Source organism: Pseudoliparis swirei, chromosome 8 (assembly GCF_029220125.1).
Source record: "Pseudoliparis swirei isolate HS2019 ecotype Mariana Trench chromosome 8, NWPU_hadal_v1, whole genome shotgun sequence".
In the NCBI taxonomy this organism is placed as follows: Eukaryota; Metazoa; Chordata; class Actinopteri; order Perciformes; family Liparidae; genus Pseudoliparis; species Pseudoliparis swirei.
The window spans coordinates 17,292,912-17,318,033 of NC_079395.1; the positions used below are offsets into that span (position 1 = coordinate 17,292,912).

General features: G+C 46.5%; 1 protein-coding gene across 5 annotated transcripts in view; it reads right to left on the bottom strand.

Annotated features, from left to right (window-relative positions):
* LOC130197934 (adenylate cyclase type 1-like) overlaps positions 1-24,905 on the bottom strand; it is a 51,172-nt gene extending 26,267 nt beyond the window's left edge. For 3 of the 5 annotated variants that reach the window (XR_008832547.1, XR_008832546.1, XR_008832548.1), the window contains exons 1-4: positions 23,964-24,905; positions 20,981-21,130; positions 19,588-19,706; positions 7,148-7,259 (exon numbers count right to left, since the gene is read on the bottom strand). Coding sequence is in view for 2 of the 5 variants with exons in the window: in XM_056420920.1 (XP_056276895.1) it covers positions 7,148-7,259; positions 19,588-19,706; positions 20,981-21,130; positions 23,964-24,572 (990 nt within the window). In the remaining 3 variants the exon portion in view is untranslated. The remainder of the gene's footprint in view (positions 1-7,147; positions 7,260-19,587; positions 19,707-20,980; positions 21,131-23,963) is intronic. The other 2 variants (XM_056420920.1, XM_056420921.1) reach the window with 2 other exon arrangements.
* Between the last annotated feature and the right edge of the window lie 217 nt (positions 24,906-25,122).

The window sequence follows — 25,122 nt, forward strand, 5'->3', positions numbered from 1 at the left end:
AAGGGGAAGAGAGACAAAAAGTGGGAGACAAAAAGGGACAAAGAGCAAAAGTGGAACAGAGACGAAAAGGGGAACAGACAAAAAGGGGAACACAGCTGTGTCTCTGAATCCTTCATTCATTGTTTAAGTTTCAAAACTATTGAAACTAATGTTGAAAATAATTTCTTGATTACTAAAAGTTATCACGCTGTCGTATTTGTTTTCAACACATTTTCAAACCACCGTGGCTTGAATTATTCAACGACAGCGTGTCATCAATGCAGGCCGACAGCGAGTGATTCACTGCTACATCTTTGGAGAGGATACAGACGTTCTCTCCTCCGACTTCTCTCCATCTCTGCCTGCACACACGTTTCCCTTTTTTCATGTCACTCAGCTCCCTTTTATTGATTTGAATTGATAAGCAATAATTCATGTGCAACAACAGATGAATAATATATCAACACTTCATCCACCCACCACACGCGGGTGGGTTGGAAGGAGCGAGTGCTGCAGATCCGTTAAGCAAACATATTAATATAGATATATTTCACAGATATGACGGATACAACAAACAACAAATGTTCGGCGGGCCGACGGTGTTTTATTTATGAAGACGACTTCTGAGCGTCTGGTTGTAAATGGGAAGGAGGAGCCGTGTTTTATTGGATGAGCAAAGATTTTTTTAAACACATTCGTGCTTTAACATGCATTGTGAGACCAGAGTAGCCTAAATATGTAAGATAGTTGAGTGTATTAAAGATAGTGTATCACAGTAAATGGTCGAATTAATTTTGAGGCTTAATCTAATTCTGGATATAATGTCTGTGCAGATGTTATGGTCTGTCTGTCTTTTCAGTTTGAAATGAGTAAACATCTGTCAACAATATTAAACACTCACTATATTTTAATTATATATAAATATATATATATACCGATATATTATATATATATAAATATATTTATATATATATATTTCTGGAGGTGTAAACACCTCAGGAACACTTGCTGTGAGTACTGTAATTATTGCTCTGCACCGCCTTTCTGGTAAATCAGCATTTAGCTGAGAATGTAATGAAAATAACAAGCTATTGACAATTGAAAGATTCATTCTTGCCTAATTAAAATACATCTTATTATTTCCAAATATAAATCCGAAGGGCTACTCAACTGATTTTACACATATAGGATATAACACTTGTATGATGTAAAGATGACGAATACGCCTGATGATGTCATAGTGTGTGGAAATGCACATTTTAACAAGACAGCCAGCATTAAAAACTGTGTTTATTTTGCTTAAAATACCAGAGATGCATTCTGGGAAGTGTAGGATCCAGTGCTTTAGGAGCACGACCTGTATTAATAACTGAAAGTCCAGATGTCTCTGCTGCCTCAATGTTTATCTTCGTTTTTATTTATTTATCTGCCTCATGTGAGCCCCCCGATTCAGTGCATTCAGTGCATGTTGCTTAACTTCCAAGGCAACAAATCATCATCATGTTTTTTTTTGCTGCTTTTTTCTCTCCCATCCTCCTCAATCAAGATCTCAAGCTGGCTTGCTTATGGGCTCGGGTTCAGCCCACAACGTTCAGGACTCAGGCGTCTGAGGGGAATCTGCGGGCCTCAACAGTGATCCTTGCACCTGCTGCCGAGACGAACCCAAACAGGCCGATCGGAGCCGTGTTTACACCCAACTTTCGTTTTTCTTGGCAGGCAGCTGTCACAGTGTGGGCACTGAACAGTCCCTGTGCCTAATTTGAGAACGCACTTTTATTAGCACCCTGAGCAGTTGTATTTTGTTCCATCTTTCTTGGCAGAGGAGCGTGTGTGATATAAACCTGCAGATGCACAAATGATCTCATCTACAACGCAGTTGGAAACAGTTTTCTTCTTCTTCTTTTTTTTAAGTTAACTTTTTTTTGCAGAAATGCACTTTCCTTGAGAATATAATTGTTCTCAGTTCACTTTCTTCCGCTGCGTTGGGAATCGTTAGTGTCTCACAAAGAGATTACATTTTAAATGGCACCATCTCTCACGTAGCACACGACCACCTAGAATCTTTTATGGAGCGTCGTATAATCCTGAGGTCCTGGGACAGGGATGTCGCACGTGTGCGGACTGTAAGGCACATCTGGAATTTGTGATATTGGGCTATACAAAATAAACTGAATTTAACTTAATTGAATAATGCATGAATAGGGAATGATGATCTGATTTGCTCTGGTGAATTCTCCTTCAAATAATGGAGGAGGGAAGAAAAAAAAGTCTCATTATATACCCAGGTTACAAATATAGCAACGAATCCTGAGCATCCATGCACTGCGCTGGCGGTTCTGTGAGCCTTTTCATACAAACGGGAGGGGGGGGGGGAACTCTGACCTGTCGAGGGAAGTGAGAGGCAGCAGATAGCTACATCGATCAGCCGTCCTAAAAATGGAGACGCGAGAGAGAGAGAGAGAGAGGAGGAGAGTGCAGAGAACCACGGGGCACAAAAGACACACAGTTGAGGCAAGTAGGCTGCTGCTGCGTGTCAATCAGAGAGCCGAGAAACAAGGAGCGGAGGAGTCTCAGAGCTGTGATGCAGGGAGGTGTTGCGAGAGGAGAGAGAAAAAAAAGACACAAGAATGAAAAGCTTTGTGAAAGTCTGCCATGGAAACGGCACACACACACACACACACACACACACACACACACACACACACACACACACACAGAAGCAGTCCAGAACTATTAATATATGGCCTCACTACAACAGTAAATTAATCACAGAGTCCCTCTCACAACAGAAGCTGTTGTTTCGTTAGTGAGAGGAAGTGTTTATCGAGTGACCAGTTGGTGTGATAATTCACTTTCAGGTTGTCGCCCTTCGAAAAACAAATCTTTCTTCTCTTACTTTCCTTAAAAAACAAACATTGACATCGTAATATATGAGTGCTGTTGACATTTTGTTGCCTGTACCTCATAATAAATAAGCGCGTACAGGCCGCTGCCGTGATTGTGTTACATTTCACCAAAGGCCGAGGCGGTGTAGAGATGCGGTTTGGAAGCTTTCCCGCGATGTCGCCGCCCCTCGTCTCCGTCTCCGCGGTGGAGTCGGCAGATTCTCAGCCAGGTGGCGAAGCGTTATAATTACTCCCAGCTTGCGTTGTCGTGGGTGGTGGGAAGCTAACCGCAAAAAACTGATCCGTGTGAGTGGGTTTCCTGTCAATTTCAGTCTTCTAGTTTACCCCCCACCCCGATACTTCACATGGCACAGTCCAAGAGGGATTGTTGGTCATGCCTCCTAACCATCGACTGTTTGTGGACTGACGTTTTTAAGCGAGAGGGTGGAGGTAAATACGACCGAATGCTGGAAAAGCCTTTTTATGTTACCTAAAAGGTTAATTAATAAACTTTCATGAACTGAATGCCCTCTCTGAAAGGGTTAAAGGTGTCCCAGACTGGACGACGCTCCGGTAGCAGCCTGTCGATGAGTAGCCACGCCCTAAAGCATAAAGCACAGCGTCATTTACAAAATGAACATCAAGCTGTATAGAAGAAGACTTGTAACTAGGATTGAGACCATAAACTTTAACAAGAGAGAACTAGAATGGGCACTCGGTAGAGCGCATACCTTCGCATATCACAAGATTGGGCATTGAATTATGAACATGTTGGCATTAGTTGCATGCCAATTGGATAAAAATTGACCGCGCTATGGTAAAAAGAAGATGTTGACCTTTTCATGACCTTGACCTTTGACCCGATCGATCCCAAAATCTAATCAAATGGTCCCCGGATAATAACCAATCATCCCACCAAATTTCATGCGATTCGGTTTAATACTTTTTGTGTTATGCGAATAACACGCATACAAATAAATAAATAAATACACAGCGATCAAAACATAACCTTCCGCATTCTCAGAATGCGAAGGTAATTAGAGGCATTTCTCATAGACTTCTATACAACCAGAGTTGCCCCCTGGTGTCCATTAAAGAGAATGCAAGTTTAGGGCACTTCTGCTTCTCTTTTCTGAGGTTGCTGCCTGCTCCTCGAGACATGTTGATGTTGCTCAGGGAAGGTTCAAACTTCAGAGAGTCTTGAACCCATTACCTGCTTTCAGTAAAACAATTCAAATCGCTCCTTTCAACCTTCCTCCAGGTTGATAGCAGCAACAGTCGGAGCCAGCTGTAAAGTACTAGCTCGGTTTAGTTGGTCAGAAACACGCTTGTGCTTGAGGAAAATGTTGAGAAGGCACCGACTGGATTACTGATTGTGGCAGCTGTCTCCAATTTGGCCTCGGCTGCTGGTGATTGGCAATCAGTCAGCAGCCGAGGCCGCCCTCATAAAAGCTCTCAGGTGAGAGTGGAGCAGGAGAGTGAGCAGAGGCGCAGTGTTGCGGTCTGCTCTGGGGTGTGTGAAACACAATAAAGAATATGTTGTCAAACGGATCCTTTTTGGTCATGGCTGATCCTTGGTGCTTTTGGGGGAAACCCACGGGTAACGGCGTGAGAGCTGCTACACGGATGCAACCAAAGTTATCGAAAACTCCAGTTCCTGAGATAGCCTGGAACCAAAAACATGGTTTTGGTCCCTATAGCTAGTTCATGACAACTGTACGGGGGTGTATTTACATAAACGTACCTCTTTACATGATATTAAGGGTGAAAGGCATAACTCTGGCACTGGCAGCTTTCCGCAGCACGTGGATGGCGTCCCAGCTGGCCGCTGTCCGTCTGCTTTGCTGCGTCACCCTACGTAATCCCCGCCCCTTTGCCGGTTTCTGGATTAGCCGGGACTTAAGTGGCCGCTGCCAAGATGGCGACGACAGGAGATAACGCTTCAGTCTTTTGTCCGCAGCTTTTTCTCAGCTGCATACAGCTCAGAATATATAGAGGAAGGTGGAACACCGTAATAGTTTACTAAAAGCATCACCCGTGTCTTTGACACAGGGGAGGTAAACAATAAAAAACAGCAATAGTGCATTTCTTTTGTGAGTTTTAGTGATGACTGTTCAAAAATGTAAAAGAAAATCAATTTAATCTAATGTCTATTAATTGTGGAAGTGATAATGTGTTAAAGTTCAGAAGCTGCTACCTGAGGTTAAAAGGCTTATCTTCATTTATGTTTGTATAAAGTCGGATTGGTTGAGGAGAGGAGAGGAGGAGAGGAGAGGAGACTCGGTCCACTACATCAACACCCTAGCAGTACACGGCGTTCCTGGCCCACTTCCCATGCAGCTTGACAAGTCCAAAGAGTGGACAGGTGGTGTGGGGACGGTGCTGGAATGGTATTATGAGATGATGCCCGGCGGCCATGTGGCATCGCCTGCTCTGACTACGAGAAGCGTCTACGCGGCCACGGCAACCACAGCCGTGACTCACCGGCACGGCCACTTCCTGCCAAAGTGGATCAGAATGAGAGGGGCTTTGGGTCAGGGCGAGGCCAGAACATCTGATGACAAGCTTCATGGCCGGGTACGGCGTGTTTAGTGCGGCGCGAGGCTCCCGGCTGGCAGCCGAGCCGCGGAGATCAGACCGATCTATTGGGTTGTAACCCGAAGAACGAGACGCATCCAATCATAACGGCGATGAAACAGACGCAGCTCAAGATTGCCGTTCTCCGAGCCAAAACGACTCCGGGAGATGGAAGTGAAACTGTATAATTTGAAGCTAAATGAATTGCAGCATCTTTGAAATGTAAAGTGCATCGACTTGTTGACATCACTTGACTTGAAAGTGAGAGCGTGTGTGTGTGTGTGTGTGTGTGAGTGTGAGTGTGTGTTTATCGCATGCATGCAATCCCAGAACGCAACTTTCCGAAGGATGAAGACAGACTGCAGCTGTCGTGTAAAATCAGCGCGAGTTGGATAAAGCGACCGATCCGAGACTAATTGGGAATGCAACGACAATCATTTGACAATAACAAGTCAGATCGAGAGACTTTTCTTCGTCGGATCAAATTGTGTAGCCGGTAAAACAAATAAAGTTAAAAATAGACGCTCCCGAGCAAAACCTTCTATGAAAGCAAAAAAAAGGGTTCGTTGGAATCCTGTGGATTAATGGATTCGACAAGGGCATGGTGTAAGTAATAGAGGCCAGATTACACGTCGATAAGGCTGTGGCAGGGTGATCTGCGGGGGCTCAGGGCCTCAACCTTCTCACCACTCTAAATATATGTGTCAACTGGATTTCCAGTGTCCAAGAAGGAGGGATGTCCCACCTGTCATCCAAACCTCTCAAAATATGCAATATCCCCATATAACTGTCCCCTTCCCCCTCTTTCTTTTCACAAGCTATGAACAGCACTCATCACCAGCCTATTTATCTATTTATTAACCTCTGCCCTCTCCTTTTTTATGTTGATAACCTGTTTTTTAAAAACTGTACTTAACACTGTATATTCTACCACCTTATGTACAGTGTGTATTTTTATATTTTTCATTATTAAAGTGTGTTTGTACCTCTGGTGACTCGGAGAGCCCTGCAAAACAATTCCAATGTGTCTGGACTGCTGGCCTAGGCACAAATGGCAAATGAAAAACCGTGAACCTTGTCCTGGAGGTGTGATCGATTCCAATCAGAGCCGTTTCCAGTAAAACGTTGAGGTACCTGTGGCATTTTCATTCAGAGGTTTACTTGTCACACCGGCGATTATCACACTCGGGAGCGTCGAGATTAACCTCAGCGCTCAAACTCGTGGCAAAAGTTGAGCGGCTTTTCAACACGGAAATCACAAAGAGCGACAATATTGACAGATGGGAGAGCTGTAAACCTTTTTTTTCTTCTTTTCTCTCTCCCGACGTGCGGACAGAGACATTGGGACAAGGACGACTCGAGTGGTCCCCTCATTCAGTCCGTTCACACGGCGAGTGACGAGCGGAGTTTTAGCCCCGGGTAAATCTGGCCCAGATTAGAGAGGTCTGTCAACTCTTCCTCAAATGAAGCACCGGGTAATCATATTAAGCATCATGTGGGCTTCCAGTATTCACAGTGACATAATGCTAAGCTGGTACAATAGTGGCATGTGCCAGAGGCCTACGGCCAAAGCACACACACACACACACACACACACAAACAACTTGTCAAAGTTTGGACGCAGCACGAGCAAAAAGAGCAGCTTCCCATGCTAGCAGTGGCTGTAACTGAGGGATGTGTGTTGAAGGAAGGGGAAACTAACTCACCGTTGCGAGCTCATCAAACTTTCCAAACAGCTCATTGAGCAGCTTGACCAGTTCCTGGGCCGTGCACTGGGAGGCCAGACTGGTGAAACCCACTATGTCTGCAAACAGGATGCTGTGGCGGAGAGAGAGAGAGAGAGAAGCGTTTCAGTCAAAGCAGGTTATTTATAGCCGCGTGTATGAAGGAGGAGAGAGAAAAAAGGTTATTGGGTGTCAGATTAGCTCTCAGGATTTTTTTGTAAATGCCATCGAGGAAGCCAGAGCTTCAAGTCAATTTCAACGTTCTCTTACGATAATGTGTTTTTCCTACCGGAAGCCAATCAAACATTCAAATTAATGACCTGCGGCAGCAAAAAGAAATAAAAAGAGAGAGAGAGAGAGGGAGCAGGAGGGAGCGTGCTTCGTTCTCTAACTGGCGAGCGCAGTCGAGCGGAGCGACTCGAAATAGAAGCTCGCGCGTCCTCGCGGGGATCAAGGTGGAGACGTGTCCTGCGAGGAGCCGCCATCTGGGATGCATTGCAACCGCCGAGGCGCCTCGTCTCCTTTCTCACAGGCGCCACGTCGAACCGAGAGCGCTCGAGGTTTCAAATTGAGCCGAACTTTTATTCTATTTTAATCGCAATTACCCCCCCCAAAAAAGAAGGAGAAACGTTAGAAATAATTGACTCCTCTGCAGCGATAGCACCTCCTACAGTAATGCTCTCCAGGTGGCACGGATCTTCGGCTGGGACTGTCGGCGCTGTAATGCAATTGGTCCGGTAAATCTGTGTAGGCGGGCACTAAAATAGTTATTGATATCACTGCAGTTCCAAGAGCCACGCGAGCAGTTAAGTGGCTCGGGTGGGGGCTAATGTTGTTCACCGCCTCTTTTAGCCGTTAGTCCCATCTGTGATCCGAGGCCTCCGTCTGTTGCTCATGACTCTGCATGTTAGTTACTCCGGCGTCCTCACTGGAATCACGCTGACGCCGACTCAGTGCCCGAGGGTTTATCCGACGCCGGTTATTTCCCGTCGCCGCAACTGGACGATAGAAGAAGAACAGAGAGAGGGCAATGGCGGCTCGCGTGAGCTAGAGTGTGTGTGGAACGCGCTGCCGTTGGAGCAACGTGAAGCGGAGCTAACGTCTAGTGCAGGGGTGTTCAATCAATATCCAGCGAGGTCTAGTTAGAGAGAACGCCCTCATGCTAACACCTCCATCGTGTCTAACTGTGGTTTAGTGCCATATTTATTGAAGTAACGTGGTATCAGCGTGTAGTCAGCGTCGAATCAAGTGAAGAAAGTTTAATTGAATATCGCAGCTATATTTATTTTCAGATTTAAAATTGAATTCAATTAATTGTAAATAATACATACGCTCTTAATTAATGAAGTAAAATATGTAATTAAATACACGAAAAGAAAGCTTTTGAAAAATGTGACTCTTCAAATCAATATCAATCACTTCAATCTAGAAAGATTTGAACTGTAGCTTGAAACAAATGTTATTCAGGTGTGATGGGATCCAAAAGAGTTGAGCAATCCATATTATTGTCACCTTCTAAAAAGAGAATTTTGTGTCCAGGGTCTTTAAAACCACTTGTTTCAGCTCTATTCTCCTCTCTGTGAACGTCGTTGTTCAGTAACCGCCCCAAGATTCAAGATTCAAGATGTTTTATTTGTCACATACACACACAGGGTGTGCAGTGAAATGAAAGTGGCAATGCTCAGCAGGAATGTGCAAGGGCAACAAGTACACACTATTTACAAATAAAAAACAACACAATATTTACAGTAAGTGTGTGTGTGTGTGTGTGCCTAAGAGGGGCAGTTGTGTGGGTCTATGTGGGGGTCCTGGTGAGGTCGGAGTTCACAATCCTAATGGCCTGAGGAAAGAAACTCCGTCTCAGTCTCTCTGTTCTTGCAGCGTGACTACGGAGGCGCCTGCCTGACCGCAGCAGCTGAAACAGTCTGTTGTTGGGGTGGTGAGGATCCTTCATGATCCTGCGGCTCTGGTTCTGCACCTCCTGGTGTACAAGTCCTGCAGGGTGGGAGTGTGTTTCAATAGTGCGCCTCAGCCGACGCACTACTCTCTGCAGAGCCTTCCTGTCCTGAGCGGAGCAGTTGCCAAACCAGGCTGTGATGCTTCCTGTCAGGACGCTCTCTACAGCTCCAGAGTAGAAGGACTGAAGGATCCTCTGGGAAACTTTAAATTTCCTCAGCTGCCTGAGGTGGTAGAGGCGCCTAGCCTTTCTCACCAGAGTGTCTGTGATTGTTGACCATGTCAGATCCTCGGTGATGTGGACTCCCAGGTATTTATACCGCTCACCCTCTCCACAGTAGTCCCGTTAATCCCCAGTGGTGAGTACGTCCTCTGTTGTTGTACCTTCCTAAAGTCCACAATCAGCTCCTTAGTTTTGGTGACATTCATGATGAGGCTGTTGTCCTGGCACCAGAGTGACAGATCAGCAACTTCCTCCAGGTAGGCCTTCGTCGTGTTGTCGGAGATCAGGCCCACCACCACTGTGTCATCCGCAAACTTGATGATGGTATTGAGTTGAACCTGGCCACACAGTCATGTGTGTACAGGGAGTACAGTAGGGGCTGAGGACGCACCTGACAGGGGATCCTGTGTTCAGGGTGAGGGATTTGGAGTGTGTCTGCCCCCTGACCACCTGTGGCCTGGCGGTCAGGAAGTCCAGGATCCAAGCACACAGGGGTGTTCAGTCCCAGCTCAATCAGCTTGCCGGCCAGTCTGGAGGGACTATGGTGTTGAAAGCTGAACTATAATCAATGAACAGTAGTCTCACATAGCCCCCTCTGGCTGTCCAGATGAGAGAGTGTGGTGTGCAGTACCTGGGAGACAGCATCATCCGTGGATCTGTTTGGGCGATAAGCAAACTGCAGCGGGTCCATGGAGGAAGGGAGGAAGGCGCAGATGTAGTCCTTTATCAGCCTCTCAGCATTTCATGACCACCGAGGTGAGGGCCACCGGTCGGTAGTCATTCATACATGCTGGAGAAGCATTCTTGGGCACAGGGACAATAGTGGATCTCTTGAAGCAGGCGGGGACCACGGACTCAGCCAGGGAGAGGTTGAATATTGTGGTGAACACTGGAGCTAGCTGGTTAGCACAGGTCTTCAGTACTCGCCCAGATATGCCATCTGGACCTGCAGCTTTCCTGGTGTTCACCCTCAACAGAGCCCTCCTCACACTGTGCTCGGTCACAGAGAGTGTGTGTTCATCCCCAGCGGTGGAACTCACCTCGGCTACGCTAATGGTGTTGTTGTTAGCCGGCGAGCTAGCGCTGTTGTTGCTAGCCTCAAACCGTGCATAAAATGAGTTCAGGTCGTCCGCTAGGGATGCGTCGGCACTCACCATTGCGGGGTCTGCTCTGGTAGTTTGTGATAGTCCGTAGCCCCTGCCATAGGCGCCTGGTGTCGCGCTGCTCCATCTGTGATTCCACTCTGTCTCGGTACCTCCTTTTGGCGTCCTTCACCGCCCTCCTCAGTCCATAGACCGCTGCCTTGTACTCGTCCATGTTGCCGGAGACAGGACGGGAGTTATAGGCAGCAGTACGGTGGATCACAGCTTCACGGCTGGATCTATCAACCCACGGCTTTTGATTAGGAAAGACCCTAACTTTACCGTGGGGACGATGGTGTCCGCTAGTGTTGCTATGACGCTCAGTGCTACTTCCGCACACTCGCTGACGTCACTGGAACTGGATTGGATCTTGTCGCACTCGACGATACTCAGAGCGTCCTGTAGGTCAGCCTCTGATTGGTCAGACCAGCGCATTACGTCCTCGTCACTACCGCTTCCGCGCATCCTTTGTTTATACTCCGGAAGCAGAAAAATGGCGGCATGGTCTGATTTCCTAACGGAGGAGAGAGACAGCCTTGTAGCCTCTCTTGAATGGCGTATAGCAGTGGTCCAACGTTCTTTCCTCTGGTAGCACACGAATGTGCTGGTGAAAGTTCGGCATGACTTTTTTAGGTTTGCCTTGTTAAAGTCCCCAGCCACCACCACAGCCGCGTGATACTACTTGTTCTGATGCCGACATAACACATCATGTAGGTCCGATAGTGCTACGTCGGTGTCCGCTTGTGGTGGAATGTCGGCTGTGGTGATGACCGAGCTGAACTCCGGGAAGGTAGAATGGACGGCATGAGATCGCCAGATGTTCCAGGTTCGCGAGCAGGAACGAAAGAGTCTTAATGTTCTTGGGGTCGCACCACATGTTGTTTGTCATGAAGCAGACCCTCCACCCTTAGATTTACCAGACTCTTCCGTTCTGTCTGCACGGAAAACAGAGAAGGACTCGGTTGGACATATGACTCGGTCCGGCCAGCGTGTCAGCCAAGTGTCCGTCTGACAAAAGATGTTACAATCCCGCATGTCCCGTTGGAATCTGATCCTTGCCCTAAAATCATCCATCTTATTTTCCAGAGACTGGACGTTAGCAAGAAGGATGCTGGGCAAAGGTGGACGGTGGGCTTGAACTCTCAGTCTGTTCAATTTCGCTCCGTTTCCTCGATTTTTTTTTCGTCTCCCGTAGTAGCGGCTCCACTGCTGTTGTTGTGGTTCGCTTGCACGATCTCTGCCGCCACGCTGGATCGAGTGGAAAAAAGGACAAAACCCTTGTTTTGCGCAAAAGTTTATGTCCAAAAGTGTGCTGCGGTCGTATGTTGTTAGTGCCGATGTGTTTGTGGCAAAGAAAATATTAAAAATAAACACAAAAACTAAAAGAGCGCACATCTCCTCGAGTTGCCACGCGACGGCGACTGGACACAGCCGCGCCATCCCAGCCTCTGAACTTATGAAAAACTCTGGAGGAAAAAGCTGTGCCGGTTAAAATAGGAGCGCAATGTCAAAAAAAGTATAATTATCAGTTATCAGCCAGGTCTCGAGACGGCGCCTATTATCCCCGTTCGTGGGGATCAGTGCGTATGGGATGTATAAGTTGTCGACGTAGTCACCATGATGTCATCCATTGGACTGTTTGGCTTTTCGTTTCCAGAAGTGACCGCAGAGGATGGACCTCAGCACGGCAACAACAACATCACTAATAGCTTTCACGAGATGATAACACTTTGTGAAAGGGTTTAGAGTTGAGACACGAAAAACACGGATGACTCCCAGAACAGACAACTCCGTGGTAGCCACCTGTCAATCGCAAGGTCGCCACGCCCTGAGGCACACCCGGCTTTACTGTCTATTCTTTCCACAATTTACAAAATGAACATCACGCTGCATTAAAGAAGATTTGAAGCTAGCGATTGAGACCGTAAGCGCACGTTGACAATATTTACCGAGGGAGTAAATCAAGTGAGAAGTCTTTTTTTTTGTAGATTCTAGACCAGGCGTCAGGAACCTTTTTGACTGGGAGAGCCATAAAAGCCAAATATTTCTAAATATATTTCATTGAGAGCCATATAGTATTTTTAACGTATAATAAATGAAATATGTCTTGCTTTTAATGCGACTTCTGGTGCTGCATGAGGGGGGGGTGCAGGTGACTTTTTTTTTGCTCGAGACTGCGAGCCGAGAAGTATTAACGCGACGCGTAGAGACAGAAATGACATGCTGGTGTGTAGATACGATCAATAACAGACGTTTAGTTTAATAAAAGAACAAAGATGTCTTTAAGAAAAGGGACCTTAAATTACTTCTGCTGTAATCTGGTGCGATAGAGAAAATTACAGGGGGGCGGGCGGAGATTTTTTTTTTCAACTAAAAATTGTCTGGGAGCCATATGCCGTCACCGGAAGAGCCATATATGGCTTGCGAGCCATAGGTTCCCGACCCCTGTTCTAGACTATCAGACTCCTTTTTTGCAACCAGAGGAGTCGCCCCCTGCTGGCCGTTAGAGAGAATACAGGTTTAAGGCACTTCAGCATTGGTTTCACCCCTCAAACCTCGGAGGTTGCCGCCTGGCTGTCGTTAGCAAGTGAGTCTCCGTTCCATTCCCCAAAACAGTTTCACCCTCTTTCGAAAGACAGGAAATTATTTTAGATCATATTCCCTCTCACAAAAAGATGTTAAACATCAGGTAGACTTTAAATATTGCATTCTAACGGTCGGTAGTTTTTTCTTCTTCCGTGTCGCGACTGATTTGCGCTGATTATCATATTCATCATGTTTCATTGTAACTTGACACCAGGCTGTGGAGGAAAGGTCACCCTCCTGAAGGGATTAGTCATCGTACTCTGACTGTCCTGTGCAACATGTGACGGCCGCCGGTCGCCTGCATGTGGGCTGGCGTGTTCGCCGCGTGACAGAGGCCCGGATGTCTTAACGCGGAGCTGCGAAATGTCACTTGTGTCGCCTCGCAGATGTCACGGTAACGAGGGGGGACATATATTACACTTTTGGGAGTCGTTTTGATCGGCAACCATCTGTAAGCAGACGGATATAGTTGAAAACCGTAAACGGCGTGCCAGTGTAAACACTTGAATTCACTCAAACTGTGCAAAGAGCCGACACTGTTGGTGGGTTTCATCTCCGCGGAAAGACATGAGTGCATGAATGCAGCCGAGGCATCTTCAAGTGAATTACAAAAATAAAGCGAAGCGCTGGAAGAACACCAAATAGATTTTACGGTAATGCCCAGTCATTTAATCCCTCAAGCTAACACGGCGGTATTTGTTTTCATGCCTGTTTCCGGATCCTAAAACTGTTCCTCGTAAACCTTGTCTTAGAAGTTGAACTGACGATGATAATGTACACCCTGGACGTCTCCAGCCTTCTGGCGCTCTCTTCAAAGACCTGGAAATGTAAACTCAGACAAGCTGATTCGTAACATCAACCTTCATTTCGTTCAAAATGTGCGTTTAAAAACTATTTATTTTGCCGTTTGCGGGAAGAGAGGAAGGACGACATTAGGAGACGATCAAGTCATTTCTGTGTCTTCGCGTGGACTGAACTACGCTAACCATTTCAGAGCGTTTAAAAATAGCACATCAGTAGCATTACGTCGCCCTCTCTCGCTCTCGTGTGATAATATTACACAGGCGAGATGGAAGTCGTCTTTAGGATGATCCCGAGCCCTGTAATGTGTGTGTGTGTGTGTGTGTGTGTGTTGGGGGGTGCTCAAGTGGCCTCTCCACTTGCTTTATGGTTTTCAAGTACGTATCCCTCTAAAAGACCAAAAGAAGCACCAGAGTAGTGGCTTGAGCGTTATGCTGGACTGGAAGCTGATGAGTGAGATGGATGGATAGATAGATAGATAGATAGATAGATAAATGGATAAATGTTTAGATATAGATGGATAGATAGATGGATAAATGGATATAGATGGATAGATAGATGGATAGATAGATAAATGGATATATAGATAGATAAATGGATACATGGATAGATAGATAGATGGATAAATAGATAGATGGATAGATGGATGGATAGATAGATAGATAGATAAATGGATAAATAGATGGATAGATGGATGGATAGATAGATAAATGGAAAAATAGATAGATGAATAAATAGATGGATGGATGGATGGATAAATGGATAAATAGATAGATAGATGGATAAATAGATGGATGGATGGATAAATGGATAAATAGATGGATAAATAGATAAATAGATGGATGGATAAATGGATAAATAGATGGATAAATAGATAGATAGATGGATAAATAGATGGATGGATGGATGGATAGATAGATATGTGTGTATATATATATAGATAGGTAGATAATAGGTAGGTATTTTTGCTTTTGAAGTGGTGCTAAACCACACACACCCTGAAAGCAGTCTGTTCAGCAGGTTTTGTCGCCGTGACGCTCCTCCATGAGGTCGTGCACGCTGCACAAAGCGGGCCTGCCGTGCAGCAGGGAGGAGCCCTCTGAGGGCCGGACCCTCCCCGCGACCCAACGTGAACTTTGGTTATGTTCCCCTCATTGTAACCACACCTTCTATAGTCTCTACTTTAATGTGACGCATGCTGGGCAGACAGGGTCAGGGGGCTTTCCAACGCGCCCCTTTGTCTCTCTCACCCTGTTCCTGTTGATCTGTTGCTGTAATAAAGGCGAGAGAGAACAAAAACCCCGAGATTATCTTAAAATATATATATATAGAATATTGGTCAAAAGAAATCTGAAGAATTATAAATAAGCCACAGATAGTATGTTAGTAACTGCATGTTCAAATGTTTGTGATTAAAAACCTTCAGAACATGAGGAACTTGTCCGACTCAGCACATCATGAATCCAGGAATATACTTGGTAATAAGGAGCCGTTTCCACGTGAGGGAGGGCAGGTGGAATAAATCATAAAGATAAATATGATTGTGGGGAGTGTGCTGAGCATTCAGATATTAAGGCAAGCATCTGGGTCTTATTTTCTACTCCACTGCATTTTGATATAGATATACATTTATATTGTACATATATATCTGCATAGTCTAATTTAAACAGCCACTTGGAAAATATACACACGTGAATTTGCAGTGTTTCCAGAGAGGTTTGACATGGTCTTTGCAGATGAAATAGGAAAAGATGCCAGTGAGTAATCTCCCAGCTCGAAGACACTAGTCTTTATGAGTCGGGCCTGAGTAGGGCGGCCATCGCAGACGGAAACTCTCGGATCTGAGTTCGAATGTCCTCCGGCAAAAACGAGTAAGTGCACCATCTCCTCTGGTCAGAGTCAGAACCTCCTCCCCAACTCAGCTTGCTGTGCCATCTCCATTCACAATACCAAGCCACGTAGTAGGCCTACTTGATGATTCTTCCCGCGGTGACGTCATCTCGTGTCTAATTCGACCTCCCTCGTCCATTGTTACCTCTCCGATGGCACGTATATGTATTCGCGGGAAAGTTATTCCCTCAATTATCTCCTGCCCCCCCCCCCCCCCGTGGGGGGGCATTACTGTTGCTATTCTGGCAGACGCGGCTCTCAATTTAATCACGTCGAGAGGAGGACGCGAGCCAGCTCACGGGTTAAGTCCGGATGGGCCCCCGTGGAGCCGCGGCGCGTGGGCCGTGGATGTGCTGACGTCGGGCCGACACCGTGCACGATGCTCACGACACGGATATAAAGTACAACTTCTTATAGTGATGGTGTGAGGGAGCAACGTTACATTTATGTTATAAAGGGGATGCCTTCATTGCAGGGTGGGAGGGGGAAGGTGGTGTGTGTGTGTGTGGGGGGGGGGGGACTAAGGAAAATGCATCCGGAATGAAGTCCTCCAGTCTTGTATCGGATGTGTTGTTGTTGTTTTTATAAGAGATCATTTTTAACACATGAACAAGAGAACAAATACGGTGTGGCTGCTCTTTTTTTCTTTTTCTTTTTCATCCAGCTAATGATTGTACTTTTTTTAATTATACAACCTCTTTACTTACTTTAAAATATAACATGTTAAGAAATGGTGGCAGGTTCCCAAAAATGTCAATGTATCTTAAATGAACCCTGTTATGTCACCGTCTCTTAACTTTTAGTTTATTTTAACTCGCCTTGTTCTGTGTTTTTGTTTCATATGTTGATGTCTTGTCCAGGTCTCAAGATTTTTAATCTCAATGCGGTTTTACTCGCATTTGGTGTGTCTATATATGTGCTCTGTGTGTGCGTGTGTGTGTGTGTGTGTGTGTGTGTGTGTGGGGGGGGGCGTGCAATGACGCGTTATAAATAGACACGGCGGCAATGCACAACGAAGAGCGGTGAAGGTGCGTGTTTGTGTTGTGTAAGAGATAAGACTGGCTCTGATTGAAAATATTAAAATAATCGTAATCCATCGCTATTTTCACCTTATTCATCATATAAATAAATAAAAAATAATGTCAAAGACGTGACTTGACGTATAGGAAACAATTCAGAATGAATTATGGTAAATAAACGTTCAGCTTAGGTTCACAGCAGTTACTGTAATGAAAGTGTTTATGTCAACACGAGGCTGTAATACCCCACATATCGCGTTCACTAAACTTCCCGTTTGTTACTTGTCGTGTTGTCTTTCTTCCGTGAGTGATTACTACAATATCCCTGCGGCCGGTTTTAATCAGATCAAATACTGCACTCTCAGAGCATAATGAAGAAAACCAAGAGCACAATGGGCGCCACACTGTTTACTTTCTAATTACAGTCCACCCGAATCACATAAATCACGTCCGCATCCAGGCTCGATCGCTCTCGGAGGAGGAGGCGCTATCTGAAGGAGTTCAGGAGCGCAGAAGCAATCAGCCGAGCTCCACCGAGATGTTCCATATTTAACCAGCGCACGCAACCAGAATTTACTCTCCATTGCATTTAATCCCCTGTAGCTACGTAATCCTGGGGCTAAACAAAGTCTTCTCCTCGAGCATCCCCGCTGCTCCGAGAGCACGAGGAGGAGGAGGAGGAGGAGGCTACTATGAAGGAGAGAGGTAATGGGAAAGTAGTGCTTTGGCTTGAGTGAAAGAAATGGGGTCGAAAAGGTCAACGAAAGGTCAACGGCAGGGGGGGGGGGGGGGATTTGCAGCAGAGGATGTAAATAAGTGAATTTATTGTTCTGATATTTATTGCAACTTCGACTCCACTCCGTCTATCTGAGTGCTGGAGCAACATTGCAGATAAAGATTTTACATTTAAAAAATACATTAAATCCTTTGATCCAAGATGATTTGTTTTGTTCGATTAAACTATAAACACTTGATTATTCTCTGGCTACGGCATTTAAAAAGCTACTTTACTGCTAATGTCATGTAGCAAAAAGAAGAATAAAAAGAACGAGAAGAGTGGTAATGGTGATAATTGTATAAGAAGAAGAACCGTGGGATCATTCTGTGTTTGTTGGCATGTAAACAGTCAACATAGTAAGTGGACAGCTGGACATATATTTTTTCTTTCTAGTTTCAATAATAAGGGGAGAAAATGTACGTTTAAGTTGAATCAAACAGGAGTGAGAAGAGTATTTACCATGTGGTTATTTTATATATAACAGTGTTAGAGACAAATGTTTCTGTTATTGACGTGGAGAGCTCTCAAAAGGCCTCAGAGCGAATCTGTCTGAGCGTTCGTGAACGTTCCTTCTGCCACGCTGAGAATCGATGACCGATCATTATTATTATATCGATGTTTTACCAAATCATCTTGGATCGGCAACGCAGACATTTTGAAGAGATATGCGTTTGATTATTTCATACGTAATTAAAAACATATCCAGGTCATCCTCTCAACAGAAACAATCAGAATGTTTCCTATTCGATTTAACGTTATAAGTATAGTTACAGTTATCAGACGGCAGCTCCCATGTGGCTTAAAGGGGTACTGCAGACACACATGTGGCAGGGTTTCGGCCATATTGTCTGGCTCTAAGTAGACCACAGGTGTCAAACATGAGGCCCGCGGGCCAAATTCGGCCCGCCACGTAATTCTATGTGGACCCTGATGGCTTGAAAGACATATGATTCCCTTTTCTTGAAGACATGTAAGAAATATCCCGTGCTTTTATTTTGAAGGTTTCAAATTAAATGGATTTATATTAGAGACATTTTCTTATGTACAATATTTCTACACAAATAAACAATAATCAAATGCAAAGAGTTATTCAACAATATGTTCGGGAGTAGTTTATATGTTTTAGTTATAACCCTCTGAGGGCGGCCATGATGCTGATGTGGCCCACGGTGAAAATGAGTTTGACATCCCTGATGTAGAGGACCTGAATACCTCCACCCTTCCCCTGCAGGTTGTATATTAGACCGAGATAAACGACACAAAGACATGAGATATGCTCAAACGCTGGCGGGCCAGTCCACTCACAAATGTCGGACACATTTGGTAAACAGCGTGTTCAACGTATTAAAAAAAAGAGTCTTGCAGTCAGGAAAGGGGATGTTTTCTGAGAAAATAAGAGTTCCTGTAACTTCTCAAAGAGAGACACTGGAGAAGTGCCAGAGGAATCTCCTCCTCGCTAAGCATTGCTGAATCTAACCCAGAGCGCCGTGTTTCCCCCGTGGGCTGCCAGGATGTGATGGCCCACAATTTGGCATCCGCCCCACTGGCATATTAGCCATGGCCAAGCCAAAACACGACCATGTTTGGGTTCGCTCCTTGTTCCTTGGAATCACTTCCCACACAAAATTGCCCCCCGTATTAAACAAACAGAAGGCCTCTGTGGAGACCGTGTCACGGGGGTTGATAATAAACGAGAGAGTCGGGGGGGGAGGGCGAAGAATTAAACATTTCAGTTTTGCAGCCCGGGGCCGCGTTAATGTTCCAGGACACTGTTGGGTCGGATCACGGCGCGCTGCGGAGACCTCGGTGCTCCCTCCAAACGACATGTTTGGTCAAGTTATTCATTTCCTCTTTTTTTTCTTTTTCCTAAGCATTACCTATAATGCATCGGGACAGCGTTGATTCCATCGTTTCAGCTGGAAAGTCTCCCATGCGGAGAGTATACATCTCCAAATGGCTCAACGTGCTGTTTGGTTTAAGTGAATCCTGGAGGGATTGAGCTCGGTGTGTCGATGTGAGGGTCCTACCTGACGTTGTCGTGGCGCTGGATGTAGATTTTATGAAAGATCCTTTCTGGGGGCTTCAGGAAATCCTCTTTCATCTCCATAGCTACGTTCCTGGGCAACAGACTCATTAGCAGGCGCTCCTGCGTGAGCGTACGTGCGTGTGTGTGTGTGTGTGTGTGTGAACAAGAAAGGGAGAGAGAGAGAGCAGATCAAATTAAGCTCAAACATACATTTATACAGTCAAACACAGCAAAGGTATCACAGGACAAACAGGCATGAGAATCCCTCACCTTTCGGCGAAATTCGCCGTTTTGAAACCAAAATAGGTGACTTACGTGAATCGTGTAGATCCGAAGAGTTTTTGTTTTGGGGTAGGGGGTCAATTGGCCGGCCGGCGTTTATGAGATTGGAGTGGGACACGGAGAAAATGTGGAGTGGGTGCTCCTCGCAATCAAACATCTTTGATGGGACGTGTCGCGTCTTGGCCAATCAGCGTCAAGATGTCTTCAGCGATTGGTGGTTTAGGTTAGCTTGAATGTTAGCCGCTACTTCTGCTGCTGTCGCGCTGCACGGTGGAGCGATGCTAACAAAGTACCCGTACGTTAAGAGCGATGTGATTTAGCATATTTTTAGTCTCAATACTTCATTAAAAGAGCGATCAGAGCGCACGCGCTGCTCCGTGTCGAGCTGTTTGCACGCGCAGCGCTCACAGCGAGTGCCATTAAGTGGCGGAATTTTCGGCTTTAAAAATAAAAATAAAAAAAGATGCCAGAAGTGAAATGTTTAAATTCAGTCTGTAAAGTTCTGTAACTCTACAGCTGCTCATCCTGATGAACTCTGTATCCTCTGGTCAGATACTAACGGCCTCAAAGTGTATAATCATTGATCAATGCTATGATGCCTCCATGAAGTTTCATTCATATCTTGCTGTAGGCTATTAATACTAATATTACTGCCATTTGTTAAGTGTTGAAAAAGTTGGTAAAAAGTGAACCATACAGATATTTTATTTATTACTATTATAGATAAATATACCAGTATGGTATAGAAGATCGTGACAACCAGGTAGAGGCAGAACAGACTCGAGGAACAGACTCATGGCTCAGCAGAGCACAAGACTTGAAGACTTGTTCACGCCAACAACGTCCAACATCGATGTTCGTGGAAGTCACCACCACCAGCAGCACACCCCCCCCCCCCCCCCCCGTCGCGCCTATACTCCTCACCTTTTTCACCCCTGACCCGTTTTCATGCCTGACAAAGTGTTAGAAGCGAAAAGAAATGTGCCAGACGAAAAGGTATGAAATCTCGCCGAAAAGAATAATGTGTGGAAGTGACTCACGGGCACAAGAGAGGGCGGTGTGCACATCTAATTATACCCGCGTATAGCCTCAGCAATGCAGGTGCCCCGTACCTGTTTCTCGTTCTCGTCCTCCATGCGGAGTCTCTCCTCGATGTAGTTGCGAGCCTGCAGGAAGGCCTTCCTCTGGGCTCGCTCCGTCAGGATGCGCACGAACAGCCCCGACAGGTTGACGCTGGTGAACAGCACCGTGTTGGCCACCAGCTGCGAGACGGAGGGAGAGAAGCACACTCCGTTTCAGTGATGTCGTACAGACACGCCCGCGGCATTAGGAGCTCATTAGGAGACGTGTGTACCCATCTGATTGGTATTCTGTTGGCGAGTTTGTCTGTGTGTGTTGGCACTTTGCTGAATGTGTGTGTTTAGTGAAAGAGCTGCTCGAGGGTGGTGTCCCCTCATTCCGAGGTCCTGTAACTGTGGATTAGGGACTTCAAAAGGGCCTTTGAGAGGTTTAAGTATTAAATCGGTCGCCTCAAGTCCCCGTGTTTATGCTTTTCTGTGGCTTCACTATCGCGTGTGTCTTTTTAGAAGATTTTTTATTTAGATATTTGTTGTTTTTTGTTGATATTATTATGATTAATTCCACACGTAGTATTTTAAATGTTGTTCTGTGTTTAACAGACGTTTCAGTGTCTTTCTTTTCCTATTTTAGGTGTACGTGTGTAGGTTTTATTTACACAGATAAACAAAGTTGTGTTGAAGAGATTAAAGTCGCTCGGCTCCATCCCTATAGGTAACTGTTGTTACACACACACACACACACAGTGTATGTGGCATCCTCCTATCCGAGAGAAGGGTGAGAGGGTTTTGGAGCAGGCAACATTACTTCATCCATCACAGCGGAGGCACAGCAGCGTGACCGCTCCGACCTTGTCCGGCTCACTGAGAAAAGAGAGTTGTTGTTTTCTTTTCTTTGGGGTCATCTGGCTGTGACTTTGTCTCCAAACCAAACCAGATCTACCCTCGGGGCAGTGGTCGTATGCATAAGATGAAAGGGACTCATTCTCTCCATGTCTTTGAGGAGTCATGCGTTTATCCATCCATCCATTCAGTTTTACCTCAAGAAGGAAAAAACAAGAATAAATCACTTTACACTTCACTTATTAAAAAGAAATTCAAAAAGTTCCACGCGATATACACACCGTCACATTTCACAAACTTCCCTTCGCCACAGACAGACTCGTTTCCCAGTCCGATGAATAATGGATGGCGTGTTTGGCAGCAGCCGTCTGTCTTTGTGCTCGGCGAACATCAACATGTTCAACGCCGCTCAAGTTACCTCACGGCCTCCAGTAAGTAAACGTGGACGTCTGAAATGAGTGGCGTAGAACACTCCTCTGAACCCCAACGTGCCCTCGGATAGCAATAACTGACCATAACGTGCTGCATACTCACTCCTACGTCTACGTCCCCCATTGGTGGTTTTCCACAGCGAGGAAACGGTTTAATTTGTCGTTGATTATGTAAAAATAAGGATTTTCTGTCGCATTCTGTTGCGCCACAGGCCTTTTATTACAGGCCGGCTATTATTGCTGTGCTTAATGTGAACGGACGACGGTATAAAACAAACTCTCCGGCACTATTTATAGTCGTGTCGTGTGAATGTGCTCTGGATTTAATACGAGGGTTGTTCAGTGTCCGATACGAGCCGTTTCTATAGACATGCAAGGTTGTAAACTAACGCCATGTGACATGTGTATTACTCCCAACTCTCTGTTGCTCCTGCACAACGTGGCACGAAAAAGAACAAGAGCAGATAGCTGATGGGTATAGGGCTCTAGCAATATCAACATTGTTTTCCCATTCATATCCCACGCTCTGCTCCATGCTTTGTGAGATATTTCGGGCGGGCTGAGGCTGAGTGCCCGGGACCGAGAGGTGGGTGGCCGAGAGCCCAGGGCCGCGCGGGGTCACGCCACGCAGCTCATCTCTGGGTTTAATGGATTAGCCATCTCCGGTAGAGCAGCTAGCGGTGTCCTTCACGTGGCAATGCAGGTGTAGCTCACACAGCCCCCTGCATGCGGGTGGAAACACTCTCCTTTTTTCGGCAATAACGCTCGTCACGGTGCGAGGGTGCGATCAACCGATCGCGTCTCAATTTCGCTTCCCGCCAAGCGCACAGTCTTTGTGTCATATTGCTTTGCGCGGAGGAGGCAGACGTTTTTTTCTTCTTCTTCTAACCGCCAACCACCGACCCCCCCCCCCCCCACACACACACACACACACACACACACACCACCCCCACGCCATCCGGAGGGGTTTGACTGATGTTACTTATCTTCTCCTCCTCACACCTGATGACAGTCAGTCCGAAGTGGGAGTATTGTGACTGCATGGGGGTGTGAGATATAAACGCACCGAGAGTGGCGCACCGATTTCTATTTCGGCTGGGAAATGCCCTCTTTTTCCATAACTGAACTGAACTGTGAGTGTGTGTGTGTGTGTGTGTCGTTCCCCGCTGTTTGCCCTACTTCTAGAGCTAGCAAGATGTCACTCTGATTCCCAGGCCGCTCATTGGGGCCTGAATCACATCCCAGGGGAAACAGTCACGGACAAGCAGACTGCTTGGCTCATTCATTTGACCCCCCCCCCCCAACAAAAAAGAGAAAGAGAGGGGGGGGGGTACAGGTGGGGAGGCTACAGGTACAACATGTGCATCATCACAGCTACAACACTATTATACTCAACCTCTGTGATATGGAGACTCTCTCACAGGTGTGACGGTGCATGGGAAAAGTGACCGAGCAAACCCTGCAGCACCTCTCACGTGGTGTTTGCCCTCTGGAGTTGACATCAGCTCGTTTTTTCCCTTTTTTTTAACCAGTAACTACACGAGTGTAGTCTACACTTATTTTTGATTTAGCTGTGTTGTCCCAGAGCTACACGTGATCAACCACGGGGAGCTGTCCTTGGTGCTGAACTTGGCTCTTTTTGTGTGTGTGTGCGTGTGTGCGTGTGTCATGTGTGTGTGTTACGTACCAACAACCAGGCGCAACAACGTGTGTTAGCCCATTTATTTATATCTATATATACGCACCGTTCTCCACAGTCTCTGCGTCTTCGCCGTGACAGAAGTGGCGGTCACGATCAAGTGCGAGATTGAGACCATTATTCCAAACACGACCGCCAACAGCGTGCGCACAGGTAGGAGCGCGTACGCCACGAAGGTGACCAGGATGAGCTGCCACACGCCCTGCTCCGGGGACGTCGGCGGCTCCATGCCCATGGCGCCCAGCGAGAAGGGGCAGCAGAGGAAGGAGAAGGTGAAGCCGAAGAGCAGCGCCAGGTTGACGATCTGCTGGAGCTGAGTCACCTGCAGGTACTTGACGTTCGTCACGATGAAGAGGGACACGAAGACGATGCAGTGGACCGGATGGGACCCTTTGGAGATGGTGAGGCTGGGGCCGGACAGCAACTCCACCACGGCCAGCGTCGAGGACATGAAGATGAGCACCGCCAGGGCTTTGAGGGTGGACGTCTGCTCCAGCTTCAAGTTGTAGTTCTGGAAGAGGGACTCGAGCTCCTTGCAGTCGAACTCGTCCTCGCACGCGATGGTGGTCACGGGGATGCCCGTCGGACAGTGACTTCTCTTCCGCCTGGTTTTGACTTTCTGAAACGGTATTTCCTCCATGTCAGTGCCATTCATAAACTGAATACCTGCTCACGGCTCGGGTCGAAGGGAAGAGCGGATCCCACGCCGACGCAGAACGGGAGAGGAAGAAGAGAGAAGGAAAAAAAGCCGCGCACAGGACAGCCGGCTGCGGGCAGAGCGTCCCAGATATAACCGGATAGCTGGCCGGTGGCCGCGGGCGCGCTCCTCACTATCCACAGGTTGAATAGTGATGTTCGGAGGAGAGATCAGCGGCCAGTGAAACCTGCATGTCCCGGCTGTGTTGTCCACGCGATCTGCAAAATAAATAAATAAATATATACATACAGCTATATATGTATATTTCTTCTTTGGAGCAGTCGCTTGTGCGCCACATGCAGAGCAGCGCACACGACGTCTAGTTCAGATGGTAAACGCTTCTTCTTTTTTTGCAAGGCTCAGATAGGATCACGCCTGCGCATTATGAGGTGGAGATAAGACATGGTCTCAGCTACTCAACACACAGTCAAGACGATGTGACTGGTGCGGCTGCAGAGCAGCGCGTGCATCACCCAATAATGTCCTTTTCTGTTCCTCCTACACAGGA